Here is a 14582-nt window from a genome sequence, read left to right on the forward strand (position 1 = left end):
AGAGAGAGAGAGAGAGAGAGAGAGAGAGAGAGAGAGAGAGAGAGAGAACAACTCAAGGATAGGGACTGCTTGGTCAGGAGAGAAAGAGAATATAGAACAGGAAGAGAGGAGGAGGAGCCGAGTAACACAGGTCTTCTTCATACCTTGGAGTAAGGATTTCTTTGTATTGTAGTTTCTCAACACGAGTTGTTGCAGCAACAGACATTGGGATGACAATGTTGTTAATATCAAATGAGCTCTCTCCCCTTCTCCTCCTCACTGGCTGCTGTAAGATAAAAGTTTAAGTTTCAAGGGAGGTACAATGTCACAAATTTAAAACCATTAGTCATATGATAGAATGACCATACACACAGGTCCTTGGGTAGCAGTGGCCACCACAGCAGTATATCTGAACACATTGTCTTTGGAAGCAGAGGTCTTCAGGTGCACACGTATGGCTGGGTGTGTGGCAGCCCCAAGGAGTCAATCCCATTCACAAGGCACCCACTCTCCCTAACCACCCTTTTCCTTCATGGGCTCATGTGGAAATAGAATTGCTAGATTCTTATAGGTGGGTATTCTAGATTTTAAGCCAATTTGGTGGTAGTGGTGGTGGTGGAGTTCCTATTACTTCATTCTACTAACATTCCTTTTTTATTGTTTGTTTTTGAGGCAGGGTTTCTCTAGATAGCCCTACATGTCCTGGAACTAACTCACTCTGGAGACAAGGCTTACCTCAAAGTTAGAGATTCATTGTGCCACTACTGCCCGGCTTTAACATTCCTCTTTGTTTTAAATCTAAAATCCTTGTTTTAGAGCTGGAGAGAGAGCTCTGTGGCTAAGAGCTACCCTTGGAACAATGGTAACTAGTAACATTAAAAGCACTGAATTCTTTTTACCAGAAAAGAGGCTAAAAGAGTAAGCCCACCTTAACAAACCACCTTACCTTAGCTGCCATGACAACACCTTCCCTCTTGAAGATCTCAACTCCTCAGCTAAGTCTGTACCAACCACCTTCTCAGCCCCCACATAACTCTCATCTTTCTATTATTATTATTATTTTTTTTTTTTTTTTGGTTTTTCGAGACAGGGTTTCTCTGTGTAGCCCTGGCTGTCCTGGAACTCACTTTGTAGACCAGGCTGGCCTCGAACTCAGAAATCCGCCTGCCTCTGCCTCCCGAGTGCTGGGATTCATCTTTCTATTATTTTGGGGAAAGAGAAGAGTGGAAGGAAACTGAAAAGAAGGACCAGTCTATAGCTTCCACCCCAAGAAGATGTGTTTCCACAGTAAGTGAGAACATTAAATCTTTGGGGAAATAATATTTCCAAGGGTCCAATAACAGAAGCAGAGTTGGACATCTATGTTAGGACACTAAGAATGAATAAAACCAGGTGTAGTGCTACACATTTTTAATCCCAACACTTGGAGGCAGATGCAGACAGATCTTTGTGAGTTTAAGGTTAGCCTGGTCTACATAGCAAGTTCTAGAAAAGCCAGAGTTACATAGAAAGACCCTGTCTTTAAAAAAAAAACCAGACAGCCAGGCGTGGTGGCGCACGCCGTTAATCCCAGCACTTGGGAGGCAGAGGCAGGCAGATTTCTGAGTTCGAGGCCAGCCTGGTCTATAAAGTGAGTTCCAGGACAGCCAGGGCTATACAGAGAAACCCTGTCTGGAAAAACCAAAACAAAAAACAGACAAACAAAGTGAATAAAGCAGCGAGCCAAACGATTGAGTCTCCTAGACAGAAGAAAATCTCTATTAACTGCTTCTGCCCAGAGAGCAAATACCTTGTTCTGAAACAGCCTGTTAACTGAGCTATAAGAGGCAATAGGGAAACAGTGGGATGACAAATATGTTGTCATGGCAACAATACAGCTGGAAACACCCAAGAGGTCATACCCTGACCACCAAGTGTGGTCAGCCCACTGGGAGGGGTTAGTAAGAAAGATAAACTACTACCCCCTAGCCAACTATTGTATCTCTTTGGAAGGTGAGATAATCTATTCATTTCATTATCTTAGGACCCTGTAAGAATATTAAAACACAGATTTTCAGATGGTGTCATGAATGATTTCAGGTCATCATATTTTAAAATTTCTCCTATATCAGCAAGACTAGACAGTCATTGACCTCAGAAATGTTAGGTCATAGCTTAATTAAAATGGTTGAGATTTTTGGAAACCTTATCCAGCTGAGTTCTATGAGTGAGCATTAGTGACCCAAAGGCTTCTGTTACTGTTACACCTTGGCTTAAGTTCTATGATCCACACAAGAAATGAATCTTCAAGGAGCTTTGGGAGAGACAGCTCTTTCTCTCTTAGTCAAGAATGAAGCTCCTGCTAGAAAGAGGTATGTATTTCTCCGAGACTTCTCAGGCCTCTAGCCTGCACCCTCTGCTTCTACACCCCCTTCTGCTAGCACTCATTTACAACAGAAACAAACAAAGAATCTGGTCTCCCCCCCCTACTTAAGTGTCTTTTGGGTGTCTTAACTATGTAGCCTGAGCTGCATAACTCACGCTCCTCCTGCTCAATCCTGCCCTAAGTGTTAGTTACTGTATGTCTGATTTTTAAAATTTGTTAAGTATTTTTTAAAATTCACAGGATTTCAAGATGCACACAAAATAATCACAATGTGTTGAAAGACCATTAAGATGACTAACTCAGGCAATGATTCCTGTGAAGCACAGCTACAAATACCTTAAAAGCCCCAGCCCTTCACCCCTTTGTCCTGTTACCATCTTGCTTATCAACCTAAATTTGGCATATCACTTTGCTCATTATTCAATAAATCTTGATTCCCTGAATAAATGAGGCAATAAGAGCCCAAAAGGAACTGGGTGTGGCAAATGTCTTTAACCCCAGCAGCAGAGGCAGGAGGATTTCTGTGAATTCTGAGCCAGTGAACTATAGTACTATATAGAGGAACCTTGTCAAAAAAGGGTGGGGTGGGGTAGGGGCTAAAGCATGCTATGCATAAAACATGCATTTAGTAAGTTTAATTCTCAACGGTCTAAGTCACCACTCCCCAGAGTCATCAGGGCTGAATTACTCCCATTACTCTTTTCTCAATCTGACTATGTGACACCCTTGGCTAGTGTGTGAGGAATGCTATACACCTATTCAGACAGAGTCTGAGACGAGAAGGTGAAGGAAGACGGCTATTTGGAAGAGGCTATCTGGAAGACCAAAGAACAATGTGAATTTGTACCTGACTCCAGGAGCGTAGTGAGCACATTTTGTGAGCTCAGAGCTTCTCTGACATCCCATCTCAGGCCAAGGCTGTGTGATGTACTGGTCAGAGAGCTGACCTTGTAGACAGACTACAAGGGTTTGAATCACAATCACACCCTCAAACTGCCTCACCTTATGAAACACACACAACCTTGGGAAGTCTTAGTTTTCATGTCCACAAAAATCAGGATTCATAATGCTATTTATCAAAGGACAGTATAATTTAAATGGGATAGCATGTATTATCTATTGATCCTCTTTGCCTCAGCCTCCCGAGTTTTAGAATTACAGACCTGTACCATTAAGACCTGTAGTCCAAGTGTTTAAAAAATATCACAGCAACAGATTTAATTATTACAAGTACAGTTACACTTATTGTAATTACCATAAGGGATGGTTGGGTAAGTATACCAGGCTATAGGTTTGTGTTTAACTAGGCAATGTTTGGAATGGTTATGCAAATAACTTCCTGAATGGGGTTTGATAGTGTAGAAAGTAGTGAGTATGCCTTAAATGGCTCCCCCTATGCATACACTAAGAGTAAATATGGCCACAGTAGCCTGTTGCATATTTCTGCTCTGTACACATGAAAAAGCATTGATTCTACCGTCTCCCTCATTCATTCTTAGCATCCCACTGCCATTCATCAATAGCAGAAACAAGAAAATTGTAGTCTTAAGTGTCTAAAAATAGCTCTCCTTCATGCTTCTTCTCACGTTTACTTCTTGGCCTAAAAAGATTAGGGTGCCATGGTATGTATACAAGTTCTGGGGGAAAACAGATTCCCAAGAGTCAAAAAGCACCTTCAGCAAACCTGTCTCTAGACAGCGTGTTGTAGGTCAGACCATGCCAACTATGGATAAAGTCCTAGTACTTTCCTGCTTAAAAAAAAAAACAACAAACCAACTAAACCAATCAAAATATTATTATCATTATCAGTAACAAGAACACCACTGCCACCACACACCATTGCTGCTACAGCCAACTGTTTACCCATGACTTAGCAGAGATCCACTTTTACTATAAAAAGCAACCCCGAGAAAACTTAGCAGAGGATCAAGTATCTACATCGGTCTCTAGAACTATTATGAGTGCCCTGTAATCTGGAGAATGTCCTATCAACTCCACATAGGTACTTACAGATGTGCTGGCTGCAACTTGTGAGCTCGAGCTGGTGGGTGTGGAGGTGTCTGATGAGGTGGAGAGCTGTCTCACCAGGGGGCTGTGGGGTGGATGGTGGGTAGCTGTCAAGTAGCTTGGACTGCTCATGTCTGTGTGATGCTTCAACACTGCAAAAGTCAACAGAAAAGAGAGAAATACATGGCTAAATGGCTAGCCAGTTCGACCTCTGACATATGTTAGGAATGCCAGCAATATACACTAAAGGCAAAAAGTGCTTTTTTAAGCCTAGAGGATAAAAAAGCTGCAGCAAACTAGTTGATGGGAAATAGGGGACAGGGCAGATATTGTAGCAGTAAGAAGTGACCTGCATGTAGAAGCAACAGTGACCCCTGCTATGCCTTTCTAGCAAGTGATGGACAAAGCTTGGGTTAGGGGTTTAAAAGAAGCTTGGGCTGTCCCAGAAAGCTCTGAGCAAGTACCAATGCAGGTAGAGGTGCCGGGCCTGGCCGTACCTTCACTTCTCTCAGATGAATGATCTCGCAATCTCATTTTGCTGTGGGTGGGGTCATGCACAGGTGGCGGCAGGTGGAGCAAGCGCTCTGCTTTTGGAGCTGTCACTCGCTCCACCATGGGCACAGCCCCCACGCCGTCTAAGTGCTGCCTGTGGGTCCTGTCAGGCCGTGTTTGCTGATGGCACAGCTCTGAAGAGGGGAACAAAAAAGAGCTGTGAAATACATTTACTCAAATCTTATTTGAGTGCTGAGCTCTTCAGTTCTCCTAAGGCTATATATACTCAGGGCAGCAGGACAGTCTGGGACTCAATATTCTAGTTAATGGTACAATAGCTAAGTCAGGGACAGGGAGGGAATCACAAACAGAAATGCTAACATCAGGCTTCAGAAGTCAACCTGCCCACATCATATTGCTGCTGGCTGTTCACTCAACATTTAAGGTCCTGCCTGTTTGAGCTTCCAAAGTCTATCAGAAAGCGTCCCAAACAATCAGATGGAGTAAGCTGTAAGCTGAATTAATTAACTCAATGCTTTTCTCAATTCCAGAATACTGGTGTAGAAACCCAAAAAATACAGGAGGTAAAAATCGTAGCAATAGTGATTCCAGAGGATCCTTCAGTTCCTGGAAACTTACTGGCAGTTGTAAGGAAGGAGTTGACCAACTTGTGTCTGTCTTTACGAACTGGATCTGATAGACTGCATGGCATGGTCGCTCTGTGCTTAAGAGAAAACTTTTTGGTAGGTTTGATCTTGTCAAAAGGCTTGTTTTGCCACTGAGACTTCAGCATGCTCTGGAAGTGCAGGCTTGTGGGAACATCTGTAAGAAACATAAAACACTGCAGGTTAGTCCAAGAACCTGACCCTCCGGCGGTCAATATACCTATTTCACACACCTTTCTGGTTTAACAAGTAGTCTCATTTGCCAAAGCAGGGGCTGCCATATGGAAGAGCCACTTATGTCATCTTTATTGTTGATCATTCTATCATAAGTAGTTACCATCTCGGCCTTTTATTTACAAGTTCCAATAGGGGTAAAAATACAACACCTTTTTATACATTGATGGGAGAATTCCTTTCCCATGGGTTACTCTAAGTTTGCTGGTCTTGTTGGTGTGGCATATTGTAAACATCCATTTCTAGACACTTATATTTAAACCTATTTCTATTTATTTATAAGCATGATATACTCACTGAGCAATTACTTATGCTGGCTTATGACATAGCATATCCTATGCTATCTGCAGCTATAGTTGATATCCCCTTCCTCCAGTGCAAGTTATGCCACCCCCCCTTGCTCTAGAGCCCTATCATCATGCCTTTTGACTATCTATGCTTTCTTTTAAAGCTAATTAGGTTTAAACAAACAAACACCCCAAAAACAAAAATCACTCCCTCTTTACCCTCTAAGACAAAGTCTTACTATGTTCCTTAAGCTCTAGTGATCCTCCTGCTTTAGCCTTCTGAGTAGCTGTGACTGTAGCCATGGACCACCATGGCTGGTTCTAAATTAATATGTATTTTCCTAAGAATTAAGTATTTTAGTAATTCCTTAGAAAATTAATTTTGAGGATCCCAATTATTTTCCTGTCGGCTTTAGGTTAGTCTTCCATTGTACTCTAATACTGAGTACTTAGTTACTAAGACAGTATAACTGTTTTTCAAGCTTTTATTAAAAAACAAAACAAAACAAAAAACCCAAGCACAGTACCTGAGAAACTTAGGCAGGAGGAGGACTGCTGTGAGATCTAAGGCTAAAGCCTAAGTGACTGTTTCAATAAAAATCAAGCCTGGTCTTTTAGTACCTCTCAATTTTGGTGGCTCACTGTTCACTTACAGTATACTTCTGGACTATACTATGGCTCATTTTGATTTTTTGTGACAGAGTCTATATGTCCTTTGCTGAACTTTGCTATGTACACCAGGCTGGCTGGTCAAAACTCAATTCCTTGCTACTTGCAAGGAGACTGAGACAGTATGCATAACACAGGTTCAAACCACACAAACTGCAAAATTGGGAAGTGGAAGCAGACACAAAGTTCTACTCCTAAGCAAAAAGCTCTCTGCAACTGATACCTGCTGTAAAAGAAAAAAAAAAAAAAATCCAGTTTTCTCCAATGGACTGTTATTATGTGTATCAAATACACTCCAAGGCAAGCCCCATGCCCAAGAGTAGTTTGGCCAACACAAAATGGACTTTATGTTTTTTGTGTGTCTGTTTTTCAAGACATGGTTTCTCTGTGTAGCCCTGGCTGTCCTCAAATTCAGAGTTCCAAGCTGGGCCACCACTGTCCAGCTGGGCTTCATGTTTTTATGTTCTATTTTGATTTTGTTCTGTCATTTTTGACTTATTGGTTTGTTTGGATTTTTCTTTCTCTCATTTTTTTTAAGAGAAAAAGAACATGAAGCTGAATGAGTATGAAGATAGGGAGAAGCTAGAAGAGAGACCAAAATTACATGAAAAATAATGGTCTAGCCCCACTCTACAGTTTTTGTTTGTTTGTTTTGTATAGCCTTGGCTGGCCTAGAGTCAAGAGATATCCGACTGCCTTTGCTTCCCAAATGCTGGCAATAAAGGCTTGTGCCACCAACTTCAGTTCACATGGTGCTGGGGATGGAATTCAGTGCCTCATCCATACTAGGCAACACTATACTAACTGAGCTATATCCCAAGCAAAAAAAAATCCCAAATGTATTTTTAACTCTGCCAATGAATGTAAGAAAATTTACAGCTGTTATCTATCTGTACCATGTATGTATCTGGTGTCAATGATGTCTGAATTCCCAAAGGTGGAGTTTTAAATGGTTGTGAGCTACTACGTGGGTGCTGGGAACTGAATCCTGGGTCCTCTGCAAGAACAGCAAGGTGTGGCAATGGCACGCACCTTTTAAACCTCAGCCCTTGAGAGGCAGAGGCTGGTATCTAGATCTTTTTCATGAGTTTGGCCAGTCTGGTCTACAGAGAGTTCCTGGACAGCTAGGGCTACTCGGGAGAATGACCACAAGGGTCCAGAAGTTTTGTAGATTTTTTTTTTTTTTAAATGAAATGAGGGTCAGGGCTATAGTCCAGTTGCAGAACACTTTTCTAGGATATGCAATGCCCTGGGTTCGATTCTAGCACATAAAAAAAGTAAGGGATAGAAGATGGACAAATGGAAGGGTAAGCTGACAAGGGAAAAAGATTCATCTTAACCCCTAAAATAAATACACCGAACAGCTGAGTGTAATGGTGCATGCCTCTAAATCCCAGGACTTGGTGGTAGGAACAGAAGAACTGCTGCAAGTTCCAGGCTAGCTAAGGCTACATATAGTGAGACCTTATCACAAAACAAACTACAAAACAGACTCTCACACACAGAAAGTAATTTCTTTTAATCACTTTTATAAAAGAATGGGCAAGACCCTGTTAACTTCCCCAATCAGTGGACAACACAAGTTCCTAGGTATTGTTGGTCTGAGTAGGTACACTATCCGAATGGTAGTTATCCTAAGGACATGGAAAAAGTAAAAAATCTGAACATGGGCTGGGTTGTAGCTCAGTGTTTGCCCATAACTAAGCTCTCATTTTAAAAATGAGTACTGAAAATTAAAACAAACTAGAAAGACTGGAAGGCCTGAACAAAGATAAAACATTTAAGATGATGGGCGTGTAGCTTGCATGTATATAATCCTGCACTCTGGAGGGTACGGTATGAGGGCCAACTACTAGTCTGAGGTCTGCATGGATACACATTTTGATACTCTTAAAAAAATGTAAAAAACCACAAGAGATTCATTCAGCTGTAAGACATCCCACATTCCACTTACATAAGATCAACATGCTATTATTTAAGCAGATGTAGTGCCTAATCAGGTAAATAAAGGAAAATATAAATTGATTATCAACTCCATCTCAAACTACTACTTCCTTAAAGAAAACGAAATGTGACTGAAAAAGTGAGTCTTCAGTTCACCAAGTTCTGATATTCTGTGTTCTTTGAAGGATTCTAGTTGTTATTTTCCACCATTTTCTCAAGCCTACTTATCGTGGTGTTTTGCAATGCTCACTTCTTCCTCCTGCTGGGAAGTCATATACCCTTGAGAACTCATGTTGGCAGTGTCTCAAAACAAAACAACCAACAAAAACCCAAAAACCAAACAAACAAAAAATCCAGCATAGATCTTCCCAGCCACCAGGTGGCACTCTCATCAGGCCGTGTTTCTATTCCCAAAGAGCATAAAGATTTCTATTCTCACTAGGTAAGAACTAAACTGATAAGAAAACACAGGCCATCCTGCTGCAATACTAATAAATAATTGCACCCTAGTCCCTCATCTTCTACAGCTGGAGATAAAGGTTTCACACAACTACTTAAAGTTATTTTTCAATATTGGAGGTTAAACAAATAGTTTTACATATGCTAATAAGCAAGAGCTCTACCAACAGCTACAAGACCAGCCCTATTTTTACCTCCCCATCCCCAGCTTTTTGGTTGCTGTGGTTTTGAGATGCCCTGGGATTATAGATGTATGGCACCACAGACTTTCTGCTGAACAAGAACCATGCCTGTGCCTTTACTTGCTAAGAAGCCTCTTTCCTTCCCTCTTATGAACATTTGCTCAATTAATAAGAAAGAGATGAGGTCTCAGCTGGCCCTTTAGTCCTAGCACAGAGGCAGAGAGGCAGGCCTGATCCACAGAGTGGCTGTTACACAGAGAAACCCTGTCTTGAAAAATTAAAAAGAGATAGGGGAATCTTACTATGTAGCCCAGGCTGGCCTAGAACTCAAGAGATCCATTTGCCTTGATTTTTGAGTGCAGGGATTTATGGTGAACACCCCCAAACACTTTAATTTCAATTTCTTTCTCAGTTATTTGAGATGAATTCTCACTAAAGTATAGAACTTGTTACGTCAACCAGGTGGGCCTCAAACTCATGGGAATTTCCCCACTTCTCTCTCTCAGGTGTTATGATTCTTAAGTGTGCATCACCACATCTGCCTCTTTTTATTTTAATAAAGAGTCTATGGCTGGGCGTGGTGGCGCACGCCTTTAATCCCAGCACTCGGGGAGGGGGGTGGGCGGCAGAGGCAGGTGGATTTCTGAGTTCAAGGCTAGCCTGGTCTGCAAAGTGAGTTCCAGGACAGCCAGAGCTACACAGAGAAACCCTATCTCGAAAACAAACAAACAAACAAACAAAGAGAAAGAGTCTATGTAAACAGCAAGTCTCCTGTCTTAGCCTCCAGTTAATAGCTAGGATTGCAGGACTGTCAATAAGGCCTATGCAGCTCAAATCTTCTGGAAATTGCCAGGCTCAATTTCATATCTGGAAAATGTAACAGAAGCGCCTAAAATATGCTAAAGCTGGAAGATACAACACGACAAACAATGGCAGATGATTTTGGTCCCAACAACTCTACAAACTGATGAGGAAATACAAATAAAATACACAGTGCCAGACCGGGTAGCAGTGGTGCACACCTTTAATCCCAGCACTTGGGAGGCAGAGGCAGACGGATTTCTGAGTTCAAGGCCAGCCTGGTCTACAGAATGAGTTCCAGGACAGCCAGGGCTACATAGAGAAACCCTGTCTCAGAAAAAAACGAAGAAGAAAAACAAACAAACAAAACACACACAGTGCCACAGAATAGCTATCACATTAAAAAATTCCAAATGTAGAGGAGAAGCCCCAATAAACACCCCAAAAATTAATAGATAATAAATTTGATGGAAATAGTAGGTTGGGAATGCAGAATGCTTGTCCTCTTAAAGCCCTGGGTCTGGGACTAATGTCCAGCACCCACATAAACCCAATACGATACACATGCCTGTAATTCCAACGCACTCAAGACGGAGGTAGGAGGATCATAAGTTCAAAAGTCATTTTGGCTACAGAGTGAATTTGAGGCTACAGAATACATGAGACCCTGACACACTACCTGTTCCTAAGTGAGGATGGGGAAATCAATAGACCTAAACTCACACTATGGTTTAGTAAGAATGTAACCATTTATAATTTAAAGGAGTCAAAACAATACTAATCTTGTCTTTTAAAAAAAGTGGGGGCAAGGCATGGTGGCTCCTCTCTTTAATCTCAGCACTCGGGAGGCAGAAGCAGGCAGTGAGTTCAAGGCCAGCCTGGTTTACATAACAAGTTTAGGATAGCCAGGACCAGACAGAGAGACCCTGTCTCAAAACAAAATTGTGGGAAATCCCCTACTTTTACACCATCTTTTAGAGAAGAAACTGCAAGAGGGCAAGCCAAAGCAGCTCTAAATACAATGGACAGGAATTGCAGCAATGCAGTCACACGCTGACTTGCTGGTCTTCACTGGTGCACAAAGCCATTCAAAGACATTTGTAAATTGGCAATACCTCAGGGATGCTATTCATATAGACTATAGTGAGTATGGTGCCCTCTAAAGCTGGGCATGTCTGTTTCTGAGAATCTCTCAATTTATAAGCTAGGTGCATTCTAATGTGGCTGTTATTTAGACTATAAGAAAATTATCCCAACAGGAACATTATTAAACATAGTAGTTAAACCTGTGATTGAAATTGCTTAGATCTGATCTTATAGGCAAGCAAAATATTTTAGAATCCTACTTGGAATGGTGTAGTACCTATATGTTCAAATTTAGTCCTGTAAATTGAGCTTAGTTATCAACTCTCTCTGTCTAAACCCCAAAACTATGGTTAGAAGTTTAAGCGTTACAAATATATTTTGAATCAAGAAAACTAAAATCTGGGGGCTGGAGAGATGGCTCAGGGGTTAAGAGCACTGACTGCTCTTCTGAAGGTCCTGAGTTCAAATCCCAGCAACCACATGGTGGCTCACAACCATCTGTAATGAGATCTGATGCGTCTTCTGTGGTATCTGAAGTCAGCTACAGTGTACTCACACATAAATAATAAATAAATCTTAAAAAACAAAAAGAAAATTAAAATCTGGTAGGAAAGATAGCTTAGCAGATAAGAGCACTTGTGGCTCTTATAAAAGATCCAGGTTCAGTTCCCAGCACCCACATGGAGGCTCACAATTAATTCCAGTTCCAGATTTGACCTCTGAGCATCAGAAATGCTCCTGGTACATATAGATGTGGCAATACTCACACAAAAAAATAAACAAACCTTGAAAAATTAAAATAAACATAAAAAGTCAGGCTTGGTGGCACACATTTGTAATCCTAGCACTTGGGAGGCTGAGGCAGGAGGTTTACCTCGGACAAGTTTTTGTTGACAGAAAGTGAGTGATATTAAGTATCTGTTCTCACTGGTTTTCTTTCAGCTGGAACCCTTTTGGATCACTGATTAGACTCTAGTAAACTCTGCTGTCTTTCTTACCATCTGGAAATGCTAGCACAGGGTGAACACACGAGTCCAACTGGGAAAGACGCTCTAACAGAGGTGCTTCATAGTGGATTTCAGGAGGCATGGTGTTCACACTGCCTGAACCACACAGTGCACAAGAGGGATTCACATCACAGCCAGAGCGGACATTACGGTGAACCTGTGAAAAGAAAACCAAAAGTGACAATTTGTCTCTGATAAACACAGTGGTGTATGCTTTTGGTCCCAAGCACCTGGACCTCTCCAACCGTCTGACCTCTACCTTCAAAAAAACATAACACAAGCCGGGCGTGGTGGCGCACGCCTTTAATCCCAGCACTCGGGAGGCAGAGGCAGGCGGATTTCTGAGTTCCAGGCCAGCCTGGTCTACAAAGTGAGTTCCAGGACAGCCAGAGCTACACAGAGAAACCCTGTCTCGGAAAACAAACAAACAAACAAACAAAGCAAACCATATATAAGGACAAGATAGAGTTAAAAGAATAAATTTAACTCCTCTAAAGACTTAATTATGTAAACCAATTTTTCTTTTTCTTTTTTAGATTTTTAAACTTTGAGACAAAAAGCTGAGATGTCTAAAATGGAGTCCCTACAATCTTGTGTTAAAAAGAACAAGTCTGTCATTCGCCAAAGTATGACTCAGTTTTCCCTATTGAACGCTGCCTTCTGTTAAGAGGCAAGGTTGTACTGTTTCTCAGATTGCCCTTAAACACCAAAAATCCCTTCTAATTCCCAATGCTAGAGAAGAGTATGTGCACCTTCATAATTACTATGTTTTTTTCTGTTTTCCCCTTTTATGAAAATGTGAACAATAACTCACAGAGCCAAGGTTGACCCCAAAACTCTACTTGCTTTCACCTCTACCACCTTACCACCCACACATCCACATGCTGGGACTAAGTATCCTGAAGATGAAACTGGGTAAACTGAAGGGAAAAATTCCAGTATGTTGCAATGATAGATGCTGCTGAGAGAAAAAGATAATAACTGTATGTGATTATCTTACCTGAACATCATTAATTACTATTTGATGACAAAATTACCCATCCTACCTAGTTAATTAGAGTTGCAGGTCTCTGTCTAAAAAACCAAAAAACCAAAAAACAGAACAAAACACAACAAACCCTAAAAACCAAACTAACCAACCAAAACATCTCTCCATTAATGTGGTCTCCCTTCCCCCCAGCCTGGAACCTGCCTGCTCTAGGGTGGAGCTACCGGCTCATTTGTCCTGCCACGCCTACCTACTGCTGGAACCTGCCTTTGCCGTCTGGAGGCACACACGTGTTCGTCCTGCTACTGGACCCTGAGTTACTTGGCGGGAAATTGGGTTCCCTCCCCCTTCCTTTATAAACTGNGTGTCTGGAAATATTAAATTGAGCCTCGAACAGAATCTGTTTGTCCTGGCTTCATTCTTTTCTTCCGCCCTATCTAGTTACCTCTCTTTCAGCCTGAACTGCCCTTCTTCAGTCGAACCGTTCGTGTTGTGGACCGCGGGCGGGCCGCAACACATTAAAATAAAAGACTTTCAAAAAATGAAAGCTTGGTGCTTGTGTAGTTCCATAGAACTACCATTAAGACCTATTACAAACAAAACAAAACAATTACATTTTTAGAATTTCTTAAATTAAAATTTTAAGTGTGTGTGTGGGTGTGTGTGGGTGGAGAGAGAGAGAGAGAGAGAGAGAGAGAGAGAGAGAGAGAGAGAGAGAACGAACACCACTTGCCTTGAGTGTTCGCTCTTTCTACTAGGTTCCAGAGCAAAACTCAAGTAGTTAAGCTTGATGACAAGTCCCTTCCTTTATGGGTGGCTAAACTAGCCTATGAGACCGCCACTGTCAGACTTTAAGAGCCTTTAGACTGCTGGTGCTCCAGGATTACTAACTAGAGTTATGTTGTTTGTCAGTGCTCACTCTCTTTTGCTCTAATTCATCCCCAACATAAACTATCTCCAAATTTATCTTCCAACAAATAGTTTATGACTCCTTCCTGTTGATTTTAAAATTAAAATCTAGAGGCTAAAAAGTTTAAAAAAACATCTCTGGAACTCAAGGCCTTTGATAATTTTCAACTATCTCCAACAAGTTTATCTTACTAAAGCCTTTGTTCCAAAACTGGTACTAAGATCTACAAATGACAAACATGTATATAAAACACCCACCACATAAAATAAAAATAAATATCTAAAAATAACACCCACAAAAGTATTAAAGACAATGGGATAAGCCTATTATATTAGCATCTCAGGCTTCGACAGGAGGAGCACAGGTTCAAGACCAGATGGGGCCATTTAGTGAGAACTTGTCTCAAAATGGAAGAGAAATGAGGATGCAGCCACTTGTAGAGTGCTTGCTTAGCATGTACAAGGACTCTGCAGTCAATTCATAGTGCCACGAGAAAAAAAAAAAAAA

At 41.4% G+C, this 14582-nt stretch overlaps 1 protein-coding gene across 8 annotated transcripts in view; it reads right to left on the minus strand.

Annotated features, from left to right (window-relative positions):
* Kansl1 (KAT8 regulatory NSL complex subunit 1) overlaps positions 1 to 14582 on the minus strand; it is a 129511-nt gene that overhangs the window by 4481 nt on the left and 110448 nt on the right. For 6 of the 8 annotated variants that reach the window (XM_029483464.1, XM_021176689.2, XM_021176693.2 and 3 more), the window contains 5 exons: positions 12169 to 12334; positions 5483 to 5665; positions 4849 to 5037; positions 4355 to 4503; positions 144 to 265 (listed from right to left, as the gene is read on the minus strand). In XM_029483464.1, coding sequence (XP_029339324.1) covers positions 144 to 265; positions 4355 to 4503; positions 4849 to 5037; positions 5483 to 5665; positions 12169 to 12334 — 809 coding nt within the window. The remainder of the gene's footprint in view (positions 1 to 143; positions 266 to 4354; positions 4504 to 4848; positions 5038 to 5482; positions 5666 to 12168; positions 12335 to 14582) is intronic. The other 2 variants (XM_021176694.2, XM_021176696.2) reach the window with 1 other exon arrangement.

Source organism: Mus caroli, chromosome 11, assembly GCF_900094665.2.
Source record: "Mus caroli chromosome 11, CAROLI_EIJ_v1.1, whole genome shotgun sequence".
NCBI lineage: Eukaryota > Metazoa > Chordata > Mammalia > Rodentia > Muridae > Mus > Mus caroli.